This window comes from Geotrypetes seraphini, chromosome 2, assembly GCF_902459505.1.
Source record: "Geotrypetes seraphini chromosome 2, aGeoSer1.1, whole genome shotgun sequence".
Taxonomy (NCBI): domain Eukaryota; kingdom Metazoa; phylum Chordata; class Amphibia; order Gymnophiona; family Dermophiidae; genus Geotrypetes; species Geotrypetes seraphini.
The window spans coordinates 476,472,924-476,487,320 of NC_047085.1; the positions used below are offsets into that span (position 1 = coordinate 476,472,924).

The 14,397-nt window shown below is 39.4% G+C and overlaps 1 protein-coding gene across 1 annotated transcript in view; it reads left to right on the plus strand.

Annotated features, from left to right (window-relative positions):
* TTC21A (tetratricopeptide repeat domain 21A) overlaps positions 1–13,533 on the plus strand; it is a 323,520-nt gene extending 309,987 nt beyond the window's left edge. The window contains exons 27-29 of the mRNA XM_033931720.1: positions 9,121–9,241; positions 12,422–12,489; positions 13,400–13,533. Coding sequence (XP_033787611.1) covers positions 9,121–9,241; positions 12,422–12,489; positions 13,400–13,477 — 267 coding nt within the window. The 3' untranslated portion in view covers positions 13,478–13,533. The remainder of the gene's footprint in view (positions 1–9,120; positions 9,242–12,421; positions 12,490–13,399) is intronic.
* Positions 13,534–14,397: the final 864 nt, after the last annotated feature.

Consider the following 14,397-nt stretch of genomic DNA (forward strand, 5'->3'; position numbering starts at 1 on the left):
CTTCGGCAGCAAGCTGGCTAATCAATTGAAGAGGGCTTTAAACTAGATGTGATGAGGCAGGATGATCAAAGCCCCCAAGTGAGTATAAGCCCTCAGGTAAGTAAATCACTGAATACTGCTATACGGATGGGAAAAGGAGGCAATGTCTGGAAAGCAGTATATACTAGTGCTGCCCGATTCACGATTCGAATCAGTTCACCGATTCACTTCGGGTAAATCGATTTAAATTGATTTAAAACAAAAAAAAAATTGGCTTCTTGATTCAGCTGACTCTCCCCCCTCGCCTCCTAAAGCAGGAGCAGCAGCGCTGCTCTTGCTGGCAGGCCGCTGCCGCACCTGCTTTAGAGGGCGAAGGGGGAGGGTCAGTCGGAAAGTGCTGCTGTCCGGCTTCCCCTACCTGGCATCCCCCCCTTGTGTCCGGCTTCCGCCCTGGCCTTACGCTTTCCTTCCTGGCCTTCCCGCACCGTTTACCTTTGAGGAGCAGCCTGCAGACAAAAAATCGCGGTGCTAGCAATCTTTGCACTGCTTCAGAGCTGTTTCCTCCGCCGCAATCCTGCCTCTGACATCAGAGGAGGGGCAGGACCGCGGCAGAGGAAACAGCTCTGAAGCAGTACAAAGATTGCTAGCACCGCGATCTTGTCAGCAGGCTGCTCCTCAAAGGTAAACGGTGCGGGGAGGCCAGGAGGGAAGCTGGACACCAGTGGGAGGCCAGGGGGGAACACGCAGGCCTTCTGGGTGGGGGTGTGAGCAATCCTTCGGGGGGTAGGGGGTGGGACAGGCCTTCAGGGGGGACAGGCAGGCAGGGTGAGCAATCCTTCGGGGATGGGGGGTGGGATGCAGGATTTTAAGGGGGGGACAGGCCTTTAAGGGAGGGAAAATGCTTGAGTACCTGATTGTAAAACCGCTTAGATAACCTTGATAGGCGGTATATAAAATCCTAATAAGCTTGAAAAACTTGAAACTTAAGGGGGAGACAAGCCTTCAAGGGGGGAAGACAGGCTTTCAAGGGGGGGGAAAGGCCTTCAAGGGGGGGGGGGACAGAAATAGAGGAGAGGGAGAGAGATGATGGACAATGGGATTTAGGGAGAGAAGGATGTGGTGAAGGTACTGGATAGGAGGGTAGTTGGGAAGAGAAAGGGAGAGATGTTGGACCCTGGGGTGGTAGGGAAGGAGGGAGAGATGCTGGATGAAAGGGTAGTTGAAAAAAGGTGAATCTGTGGATGGAGACGAAAAAAAGAAAAGATGCCAGACCTCCAGGGGAGGGAAGGGAAACAGAAGGGGAGGACAGAGATGGCAGATGGATGGTTAGCATGGAGAAAGAAGAAAGAAGGAGACCCTGGCAAGCAAGTTATCAGAAGACAACCAGAGCCTGGGACCAACAAGATTTGAATAATGACCAGACAACAAAAGGTAGAAAAAATAATTTTGTTTTCTGTTTTGTGATTATAATATGTCAGATTTGAAAATGTATCCTGCCAGAGCTGGTGTTAGACCTAGGATTTAACAGAGAGAGGAAAAGTCCTTTTTGTTTCTTTATTTTGTTTACACCACAGCTCCAGTGTGGTTAGGAGAAGCCAAAGGGGGTGAAGAAGCTATAAAATAAACCCACCAGGATGCTTGAAAAAAACACCCAATTGGGCGGGAAAATCGAATCGAATAACCAATTCAATAGGCTGAATCGAATCGAATTTTTTTTTCCTGAATCGGGCAGCACTAGTATATACTAATGCTCGAAGTATGGGAAACAAGATTCTATATCTAGAAGCTGTGATGGAAGAAGATGAGTTGGGTATATAGTAGCGATCGCAGAGACGTGGTTCACAGAGAACCATGACTGGGATGTAGTTATACTGGGCTATAATCTGTTCAGGAAAGACAGGGTAGGAAGAAAGGAGGGGGAGTAATGTTATATGTTAAATATCATATTAAAGCCACACAATTGCAGGATCTGCAGGGCAAGGAAGAGGCACTGTGGATCAATTTGGAAAGAGGGAATGGTAAATATATTTACATTGGTGTGATATACAGACCTCCTTCACCGATGAAAGGTATGAACAGTGATCTTCTCCAACTTTATTAACTTTAAAAAGCCTTTGAATGCTGTTTTCCTAAGGAAACATTCTTCCTCTTGAGTGCTAAAAATCTGCAATCACAAAAGTTAGGAAGTAATCTAGGATTTGATTCAAGTAGGATATATGAGAAATACTTAACAGTTTAGGTCTTTTATTAGAGTATAATCATATAATTTTAAAAAGTATAATTTGGATGTGATCCTGCATATCAATTTGCTATTCAATACATGATAAATATTTCAGGATCCAGTTGGTCATAATGAAGTGATTAAAGAAGGGAAGAGATTTTCCTTATTCACACTCTTCTGTCCGTTATACAGGCCTTAGTTGAAATCTATAACTAGCACAACTGGTGCGCTCTGTCCCTGAATACCTCCTGGCTTTTTCCTTTCTTTCGATCTTATAGTAATTCCTCCACCAACCAGTGCATTTTTTTCTGTTTGAACAGTAAAGAGCTGTGTTCATGAGTAGTTTACTTGTATTCAACATGATTTGTTTTTGTGGTAAATTGCATTATTACTGATGAACACATTATCAGCAATTAATGCGCATTATAGGAAAATAATACATGTTGATAAACGCTTAAAATGCAGCTTACTAGAAGCCTGTGTACTGAAAAGAAAGTGGTAATTGGCATGTAGAGTGCTTCATTATTGTTGTATACAGATTTTGACCCTTAAGTTCCTGGATATTTGCAAAAATTAAAATCTGTTTAATTGATTTTCAGAAGCTGCAGCATTAATGAAATTGCCAGTCATGGCAGGCACTTACTTGCTCTGGATAAGGAAGATGTGCAGAATTTCGCTTAATTCTGTTCTGCTACTGACTCTTGAGTTCTGAATGACTCTTCAAGTTTCATGTTTTATTTAAATCTTGATATACCACTCATCAAAAAAATGTCTGAGCGGTTTACAATAAAATGAATTTTTTAATAACACAGGTACAGGAAACATTAGAACCAAACAAATGGATAAATAAGGAATGAAGGGAAGAAATACAATATTTAAATAGAAAAGAAAACCAAGGAAAAACACAATAGGAAACATTAAGCCATGTGGTATCCATAATCTCATGCAGCTTTTGCAACATTGGCAGACATGTGGGGCATCCAGGAGGGAGCAGTAGTTAATTCAGACACTTGCAGAAAGTAGTTACCATACTGAGACAGACTGAAAGTTCATCAAGTCCAGAATCCTGTTTCCAATAGTGGCCAATCCAGATCACAAGTACCTGGCAGATTTTATGATGCTTATCCAAGGGATAAACAATAGATTTTCCCAAGTCCATCTTAATAATGACTTATAGATTTTTAAGAAGTTATCTAAACCTTTTTAAAACCCTGCAAAGCCAACTGCTTTCACATTATCTGGCAAGGAATTCCAGAGTTTTAATTACATGTTGAGTGAAGAAATATTTTCTTCAATTTATTTTAAATTAGCTACTTAGCTTCATCGTAAGCCCCCTAGTCCTAGTATTGTAGGAAAGAGTAAACAAGCTATTCACATCTACCCGTTCCACTCCACTCAGTATTTTATAGATCTCTCATATCTCTCCTGAGCCATCTCTTCTCCTATTCCTTTAATCATTTTCATCACCCTTTTCTGTACCTTCTCTAATTCTGCTATATCTGTTTTGAGATGCGGTGACCAGAATTGCACACAGTATTCAAGATGTGGCCACATCATGGAGCAATACAAAGGCATTATAACATTCTCATCTTTGTTTTCCATTCTTTTCTTTTTTTTTTTCCAAATTCTTTATTCATTTTAAAATCAAACAAGTGCACATCAATATATCATAAATTGATTCCAATATAGCACTTAAAATCTAACACATATAATCTAATAGACCAACAAAGATAAAAACCCTACCCACCCACCCTTCATCATTTATTCTATATAAAATATATTATACTATTATTATAAACATAATTATAAAATTTCCTCCCTCCCCCCTGAGGTGCATATAGTAAATCTACACAAAGGAAGAAAAATGATGCCTATTCATTACAATACTTTTCTAATGGCCCCCAAATCTTTACGAAGTTATTATAATTCCCTTTTTGCAACGCTATTGTTCTTTCCATCTTAAAAATATGACATAACGAATTCCACCAGAATGTGTAATTATGATTATTGTAATTTTTCCAGTTATTGGTAATATGTTGAAAGGCAACCCCCGTCATAATTAATAAAAGTTTATTATTATGTGATGATATTTGACTCTTTTTTCTCATAACCATTCCAAATAAAACCATATCATAAGAAAGCGCAACATGGTTTTCCAATAGAGAATTTACTTGAGTCCAAATTGAATTCCAAAATAACTTAATAATAATTCCTATTTGCTTTCTTAGCCACCATGGCACACTGAGCTGAGGGTTTCAGTTTATTCTCAGCAATGACATTTAGATCCTTTTCCTGGGTGTTGACGCCTAATGTGAAACCCTGCATCACATAGCAACTATACATATAGCTTGGGTTCCTCTTTCCACATGCATTACTTTGTACTTGCACACATCAAACGTCATCTGCCATTTTGATGCCCAGTCTTGCAAAGTCCTCTTGCAATTTTTCACAAACCTCTTACGATTTAACAACTTTTATGAGTAAGCAATAAGAGAGGACGGTGAGTGTGAGCAATACAGGCTGATGAACAGAGGGATGAGCAAGGTTTACTTTAGAGCCAGGAATGCATTGACAAAGCATCTTCCATGGCTGAAAGGGGGTCTCTAAACTACTGGAATTGATAGTGTTCTTTGTAGTAATTAACAGAGACTTCTGAACCTCCCTCTTCCCAAGCAGGAGGAACATTTTAATAATCCCACAACATTAATCCTGCAAAACACGGACTCCTCCCCCAAATCATTTTTCTCTGCCTGCTGTTTTCTGGTCTTCAGCCGCCGCAAAGCGGCGGCGTGCTGGACTCCTCCCCCAAGTCAGGTCAGCCCATGCGCTATATATCTGGACCTACTGTGGCGCATGCCGCAGAGGCGCGCACATAAGGAGCATAACCTGCTCCTTAGTTCGCTCCTTCGTGCGCTTCCTGAGAGTGCAACTATTTTGAAATGTAACCTGCCCATTTACAAATTCGTTAGCTCCTTACTCAAACTTATTAATTCTTTGTTTTTATATTTGTCAGTTCTAAACTTGTTGCTTTTCTTCAACATTTCCTATATAATTTTTGCCATGCCTACAACTGTTTCAAACATTCCTGTCTTCTGAGAGCATCGCCCCGTCCTATAAAAACATCACAACACGCTCTCCCTTAATACCGATTTTATCCCACTCTACTCATAACAAATTTCCAAATCCTTCTTTAACTTATTCAAAAAATCATATCTTAAAAGCTTCTAGTCTAAAAATTGGACTTAACGCTAGGTCAATAAAAAGTAAATATCACCTTTTAAAAGATGCTATCATTAACCTAGTCTTGCATGCGCTTTGTATCGTCGAAACCTGGCTTACTGAAGGTGAGGAAGCTTATCTATCCTACTGTTGTCCACCTAACTATGACTTCTGTTGGAACCACAGGCACAACCGGAAAGGCAGCGGCCTAGCAGTTATTTTCCAAACTAACTTAATTACCATCTCAGACACTTCTACAGGTACTGTTGGTATCGAATACCTTCAAGTAAAAATTAATTCCACCCCCACAACTGATGTTCTCTTACTCTATACTCCACCACCTATAAACCAAAATAACTTGATCTTACTCCAAAATCTCATTTTTGAGTTCTGTTCTACCTCAGCCCACCCCATTATTCTTGGAGACTTCAACATTCATTTTGAAGATAGTTCTAATATTTTTACATCTGAAATATCAAACTTTCTTAAAACTCTAAATCTACAGACATTAATCAAAGCTCCTACTCATATTGCCAATCACACGTTCGACATGGTTCTTCACTCTGAATCCCAAACCTTATCTTGCTCGGATCCATCGATCTCCACTGTTCCCTGGTCTGATCATTATTTCATCTCATTCTATCTCCACTTCAAAAAACCAGACACCTATTCTATAACTCCCGAATCCAAAACAATCTTTTTCCGTGATTTCTCTAATTTAGAACTATCAGCTATTACCCCTTTCTTCGACACCCCCCCCCACTCCTAATTCTTATATTGCAACATTGGACAAAGAAATAATTTCATGGAACTCATCTTTACAATCCCTTATTGATAAAAAAATTCCACTTATTTCAGAAATGCTTTCAGTACGTAAAATTACAAACCCTTGGTATACGGACGAACTCTCCCTAATAAAAAAACAACTAAGGTCTTTAGAAAGAAAATGGCGACACAATAAATCAGACTTAAATCTTCGAAATTACAAGGAACAGGCATCATTTTATAAAATGAAAATTAATCAAGCTAAAACTAATTACTATTAAAAAAAAATATCAAAAGCAAAAAATTATTCTATGCTGTATTCTATTCTAAAATCTATCGCCCCTTCAACACAAACAAAACACAATAAACAAAAATGCAACCTCACAGCTCAAGAACTAGCGAATTATTTCTGTTCAAAAATAAGTAACATCCGTAATACTTTGCAGCAAAATTCAACTAACAACTCTGAAACCGACAGTAAAGTGGAATCTAATCTAACTTCCAAATGTTCTAAATTTAAGATACCCACAGTATAAGATATCAAACTCACTATTCAGAAAACAAATCTAAGAGCCACGCGGTCAGAAATTATACCTCCGATCTACTTGCAAAAATTATTTTCCTGTTATGGGCCATTTATTCACTCACTTGTTCAAAAAAGTTTAACTGCTGCTTATGTCCCACAGCCATGGAAAACTGCTACCATTACTCCCATACTAAAAGACCATAAAATTAGCTCGGAAGAAATTTCAAACTACCGCCCGATAGCTAACATTCCCTTTCTTGCGAAAATAACCGAAAGACTGGTCTTCAACCAACTTTCAGACTTTATTGAAGCTTCAAATGCACTTCATCCGAACCAAACAGGGTTCCGAAAATTTCATAATACAGAACTTTCACTGATTGGAATGATAAACAATATCCACTACTTTCCTGACCACCGTAAATCAGTAACTCTCTTTTCATTAGACTTGACAGCGGCCTTTGACACTATCGATCACGCCCTACTATTAGAACGACTTGAATCTTTCGGCATCACCGACCAAATCTTGAAATGGTTCGAATCTTTTTTTCCTAACTGATCCTCAATTATTTACTTTAACAATGAGCAATCTAAACCTTTTTCAACATCTTATGGGATTCCACAAGGTTCTATTCTGTCCCCTCTTCTATTTAACATCTTTCTGTCCCCACTCTTAAACCTGTGTCAATCCATCGGATTTACAGCCTTTGCGTATGCCGATGACATCCAATTACTGCACCCTATAGACCCGGGAAACATAAACGACATTCAGGCAGTGAACAATAAACTAGACTTAATAAAAAAATAACAATAACTTAACAATAACAAATTAGCATTAAATATAAATAAAACAAAAACAATGTTATTCTCCTGGAAGAAGGACATTAAATTGAGTACTACCTTTACCCTAGATAGTACCCCTTTAGATATCATTCCTTCACTAAAAATCTTAGGCATCATCGTTGATGACAAGCTTTCATTTCATGAAAACACAGGACAAACAATTAGATCATGCTTCTTTAAATTACGCATGATACGTTCCATATCTAAATTTCTTGAACCTAAGTCGATTAATATACTAATTCACTCACTGATCATTTCCAAAATTGATTACTGTAACTCTCTCTTCTTTAATATTCTGCAAAAAGAAAAAAGGAGACTACAAATTATCCAGAACACAGCGATCAAACTGATTTATAATGCTAAAAAATTTGATCATGTTACACCCCTGATGATAGATTCCCATTGGGTCCCCATAAGCCACCGAATCACATTCAAAATATTACTATTGGTTTTCAAATCTTTAACTTATAATGAACCTCAGTTCATTATCAGAATGCTCATTCCGTACAACGTTCCCCGGACTCTCCAGTCAACCTCTAATAACCTATTAACAATTCCATCCCTGAAAATAATTGGAACTAGAAGACAGGATATGTTTTCAGTTACAGCCCCTCTTTTATGGAATTCTATACCTCAACACATAAGAGATGAAAAGGACCTCGTTTCATTCAAAAAAAATTTAAAAACTTACCTCTTCAGAGATGCGTTTAATCTATGATTTTCCGATCTAGAATTCCTAATTATTTGGCATATTATTTTATATTTTACCCTCCCTCGTGTTACCTTCCCTTTTACGATTTTCAACTCTGGCAAAGAAATTGTAACTTTCTCCTCCTACCCTCCCCGATTCATGTCTTGTCTCACTTAGTAAGTTTTAATTTATGCTATTGTATTTGCTGTCCACCTTTTAATTTGAATTGTACATCGCTTAGGAAACTAAATAAGCGATTTATCAAGCATTAATAAAACTTGAAACTTGAATTAAAAAGCTTTGCATAAGGCAGAACATGGACATCTGTTCAGAGAAATGCACTGGTTGATGATATATAATCTTTATTTCCCCGGCTATAATTTAGAACAAACCAAAGTGTGTATATCTATATCAATCTATCTATATACACATTTGGTCATGGTAGTAAAATACATACTACTTCCCTTAGGTTGATGGAGGATGAATTTGTAGAAATAAATAATAAATAAATAGATATATACTGTGATATAAGATTATTCAGTGTTTATGTAAGGATATGCAGGAGCCACTTCCTTCTCTAAGACTTGAAATCTTGTCATGGCAAACAGATAAGACAAAGTATTTATGGAGCACTGGGGGAAATGTTTAAAATTTCAAAAGTGTGTTAATAGGTGCAGTTTAACTGGAAATAGGAGCCAATTTTTCAATTTTTGAATTCATAAGAATTTGATCTTATCCCCCACAAAAATATAGGAAATGGGAGGGGGACGGACGGACAGGAGAACTGCCTAGAACCTGACCACAGCTCATTTCTTTTAGCAGGAAAGTATATAACTATTTACTGAAATGTTATCTTGTACTTTTTACATATTCTTTTAGTCTTGTTGTAAAGCATATGAATATCTGGGTTTCATCATGGAGAAGGAACAAGCATACAAGGATGCTGCAACAAACTATGAATTGGCTTGGAAATACAGTAGTCAGGCAAACCCTGCTATTGGTGAGTTAAGATCTATCAGGTATACTATAAGATTAATGTAAAACAGCGATTCTCAACCCAGAGTTGCCATACTGGGACAGACCAAAGGTCCATCAAGTCCTGTATCCTGTTTCCAACAGTAGCCAACCCAGGTCACAAGTACCTGGCAAGATCTCAAGGAGTAAAACAGATTTTATACTGCTTATCCTAGGAATAAGCAATGGATTTTCCCCAAACCATTTCAATATTGGCTTATGGACTTTTGTTTAGGAAATTAGCCAAACATTTTTTAAACCTTGCTAAGCTAACTGCTTTTACCACATTCTCTAGCAGTGAATTCCAGAGATTAATTACATGTTGAGTGAAGAAATATTTTCTCCAGCTTGTTTTAAATCTGATACTTAGTAGCTTCATCGCATGCCCCCTAGTCCTAGAATTTTTGGAAAGAGTAAATAATTGATTTATAGTTACCTGTTCCACTCCACTCAGTATTTTATAGACCTCTATCATATAAGAACATATGAATTGCCACTGCTGAGTCAGACCAGTAGTCCATCGTGCCTAGCAGTCCGCTCCCGTGGCGGCCCTTAGGTCAAAGATCAGTGCCCTAACTGAGACTAGCTTTACTTGCATACATTCCGGTTCAGCAGGAACTTGTCTAACTTTGTCTTGAATCCCTGGAGGGTGTTTTCCCCTATAACAGCCTCCGGAAGAGCGTTCCAGTTTTCCACCACTCTGGGTGAAGAAGAACTTCATTACATTTGTACGGAATCTATCCTTTTTTAACTTTAGAGAATGCCCTCTCGTTCTCTCTACCTTGGAGAGGGTGAACAACCTGTCTTTATCTACTAAGTCTATTCCCTTCATTATCTTGAACGTTTCGATCATGTCCCTTCTCAGTCTCCTCTTTTCAAGGGAGAAGAGGCCCAGTTTCTCTAATCTCTCACAGTACGGCAACTCCTACAGCCCCTTAACCATTTTAGTCACTCTTCTCTGGACCCTTTCGAGAAGTACTGTGTCCTTCTTCATGTATGGCGACCAGTGCTGGACGCAGTATTCCAGGTGAGGGCACACCATGGCCCGGTACAGCAGCATGATAACCTTTTCCAATCTGTTCGTGATCCCCTTCTTAATCATTCCTTAGACTTTCTGTTTGCCCTTTTCTTAATATTCATAAACGGAATATTGTGATAAGTAGATTCAAAGCAGCACCTTGGGGTTACTATTTCATAATATGAAAGTGAAAAAGAAGCCTTTAGAAATGTTCATATCTTTTTGTGAATAAATAAACATCAAAGATTATTTTGTTATAATTGTTAACTGGATATTACAAAAAGCTGTTTAAATACTAGACCAGCTGTATCCTCTGGTGTCTCTGGTGCACTTTAACTTTTTTAGTTACATATGTGAGAAGCATTAATCAGTTAACAGTATATTACAACTGCTAACATACTGCACATACCATATCACACATACAGATTTCTTAAAAACAGAGAACTTACCATTTGTGTTGCCTTCAAAGCATCTTGCTAGTTCCTTGAGCCTTTGGAGAGTATGATGCAGTGGTTAGAGCTGCAGCCTCAGCACTCTGAGGTTGTGGGTTTAAACTGCCTGATTTGCTAGTTTGAATCAATTCACCAATTCACTTTGGTGAATCGATTTGTTTCCCCCAAAATTGTACTCACCGATTCAGTGAACAGCCCTCCATCCCCGGAGAGGCCTGACATACCTCCAGGGCCTTCTAAAGCAGCAGCTGCAGCAGTGGCGATGTACGGCTATTGCAGTCTCTGAACAGGCATGTTCACGGCCTGCCTTACCAGAGCCTTCCCTCTGCCGCATCACATGGGAGAGGGAAGCCCTGGTGGGGCAGGCTCTAAACAAGCCTTTTCAGAGCCTGCATCTGCTAGCCATCCTCTGCTGCTGCTGCATTAGGAGACCTGAAAGTATGTTGAATCTCAGGGGGGAGGGAATTGTCAATCAGGAAGTACTGCATAGGGGATGGGAGGGACGGAAAGCTTTTTTTTTTTTTTTTTTCAAATTCTATTCATTTTTCCATCTTACATCAAGTACACAATATTACATCATTTGAAACTTTTACACATATTATAATTCCCTTTTTGTATGGCAATTGTTCTTTCCATTTTATAAATATGACATAGCGAATTCGGAAAGCTGTTGCACAGGGGGATAGGAGGGAGGGATGGAAAGCTGCTGCACAGGGGGGAAGAGAGGAAGAATTGTTCAACATGGGGTGAAGGAGAGGAAAGGAGTACAACAAAGAGGTAGGAGTGAGAGGGAAAAATCCTGCATATGGTGGAGAAGAGGGAGACATGCATGGAGAAGAGAGAGGGAGAAATGTTGGACATAAGTTGGAGGGCAGAGAGAGATGGTGCATGGGGGTCACATAATAATGGAGGGGAGGAAGAGAGAGATGCTGCATGGAGGGGAATAGAGAGGTTTGACCCAAGGCACGATGCAGGGAGAGAGAGAGAGAGAGCTGGTAGACAGTGCGAAGGAAATGTTGGATATGGCAGTGGAAGGAAAGGTACAGAGATGGAAAGTGGATGGTGAGCACAGAGAAAGAAGACGTCAAATGGGCAGGAGATCCTGATGAAGGAGTTAACAGAAGTCAGACAAACCAGAGCCTGCGACCAACATGATTTGAATAATAAAATGACCAGACAACAAAAGGTAGAAAATAATTATTTTATTTTCTATTTTGTGATTACAATATATCAGATTTGAAATGTGTATCCTGCCAGAGCTGGTATTAGACAGCGAGTGTGAGTTAGGACCTAACAGAGAGGAAGAGTCTTTTTTGTTTATTTTGTTTACACCATAGTCCCTGCATGGAGTTGGAGAGGGCAAAAGGTGGATGAAGATGCTACAAAATAAACACACCAGGATGTTTAAAAAAAAAAAATATCCATCCAATTGGGCAGGAAAAGTGAATCGAATTGAAAATTTTTTCCCTGAATCAGGCAGCACTAGTTCAAACCCCATGCTGCCCCCTGTGACCCTGGGCAAGTCACTTAATTCTCCACTGCCCAAGTACATTAGATAGATTGTGAGCCCATCAGGACAGATAGGGAAAATGCTTGAACTATCTGTATGTAAACCGCTTTGAGTGTGGTTGTATAACTACAAAAAGGCAGTATACAAGTCCCTTTCTTTTCATAGATATATCCTCTTTCTTTTCAGGTTTTAAACTTGCTTTTAACTACCTAAAAGATAAAAAATATGTGGATGCCATAGACATTTGTCACAAGGTATGTTTTTTGCATTTAATCTGTCATGGAAAAATTAAATAATTTGGGTAATTGTGCAGTTGAGTAGATTGCTGTAGGGCAGGGGTCTCAAAGTCCCTCCTTGAGGGCCGCAATCCAGTCGGGTTTTCAGGATTTCCCCAATGAATATGCATGAGATCTATGTGCATGCACTGCTTTCAGTGCATATTCATTGGGGAAATCCTGAAAACCTGACTGGATCACGGCCCTCAAGGAGGGACTTTGAGATCCCTGCTGTAGGGCAAGAGTTCTTAACCCAGTCCTTAGGATACACCTAGGCCAGGGGTATGCAATTCCGGTCCTCGAGAGCCGGAGCCAGGTCAGGTTTTCAGGATATCCACAATAAATATGCATGAGATAGATTTGCATCTCAAGGAGGCAGTGCATGCGAATCCATCTCATACATATTCATTGTGGATATCCTGAAATCCTGACCTGGCTCCAGCTCTCGAGGACTGGAATTGCCTACCCCTGACCTAGGCAGTCAGGTTTTCTGGACACCTGTAGTAAATATGCATGAGATAGATTTGTATAGAATGGAGATAGTGCATACAAATTTATCTCATGCATATTTGTTGTGGGCATCTTGAAAACCTGACTGACTATGTATGTTGAGTACTGCTTTTGGTGTGAAAATTAGTTTTTATTACAGCAAAGAAAGAATGATATGTAGCCTAGTGGTTAGTACTGTAGCCTGGGAAAATAGGTTCAATGCCAACTGTGGCTTCCTGTGACTTTGGGCAGGTCACTTAACCCTCCATTGCCCCAGGTACAAAAATAAGTACTTGGATATAATATGAAAACTGCTTTGATATATCTAGTCCTACCCCCTTTCCTTTCCTTAATGTACATATATAACAATATGCTCATAGTCAATCTTTTGTTTTTCTAGGTTATTAAGGATCATCCCAATTACCCAAAGATTAGAAGTGAGATTTTGGAAAAGGCTCAAGCTTCTATCAAACCCTAGAAATAAAATCTATCATAAGATATTGAGTTGCCTACTATATAATATGTAAACATGACCTCAAGGATTATAACATTTCAAATAAATATTTTCAGACATTAAACAATTTGGGGCCCTTTTACTAAGCTGCATTAGGCACTAACATTTACCTAATGCAGCTTAAAATGGTATGCCATGAGATGTGCTCAGGGATGTGTTAGGGGTGGGAGTGGGCGTTTATGAGCTAATCAGTGCAGCTACATTACTGCATGTTAACTGGCTAGTGCAGGAATACATCAATGTGTAGAAGAGGGCCAAAAACATAAGAATTGCCATCTCCGGAACAGACCCTAGGTCCATGAAGTCCGGCGATCCGCACACGCGGAGGCCCCGCCAGGTGTACCCTGGCATAGTTTTAGTCCCCATATCACACAGAATATGCAGTATAAAGCACCAAGGACTATCCAGGTGAGGGACAATCAAATCAACTTTATTGTCAGACCCGACACAAGCCGTGTTTCAGTGAAAAAATGCCTGCGTCAGGGGTCATAAGAGTGAGAAAGTTCTAGAACGTTAACAACCCTGTAAGAAGGATGTTTCTAGAGGCATATCTCTCTCAAAAGGAAATTAGCCCAAGTGTTTAAATGGCTGCTTATTTTTAAGTTTTCTCAGTCTTGATCCCTGAGGCAGGCTTTTTTTTTTTTTTTTTTTTGCCAAAACATGGCCCATGTCAGGTCCAACAATAAAGTTGATTTGATTGTCCCTTACTTGGATGGCCTTTGTTGCTTTTTGCTGTATATTTAGTGCAGGAATACCGTATGAGCCCATACCACTTACAAAATGGGTGGTGGTAAGTGCTCACATGGTAAAATATTTAATGGGTATGCACTAATGACAACGGCAATGGCAGTGGTGTGAAGTCAGGGTTCTCAGTGAATCCCCGG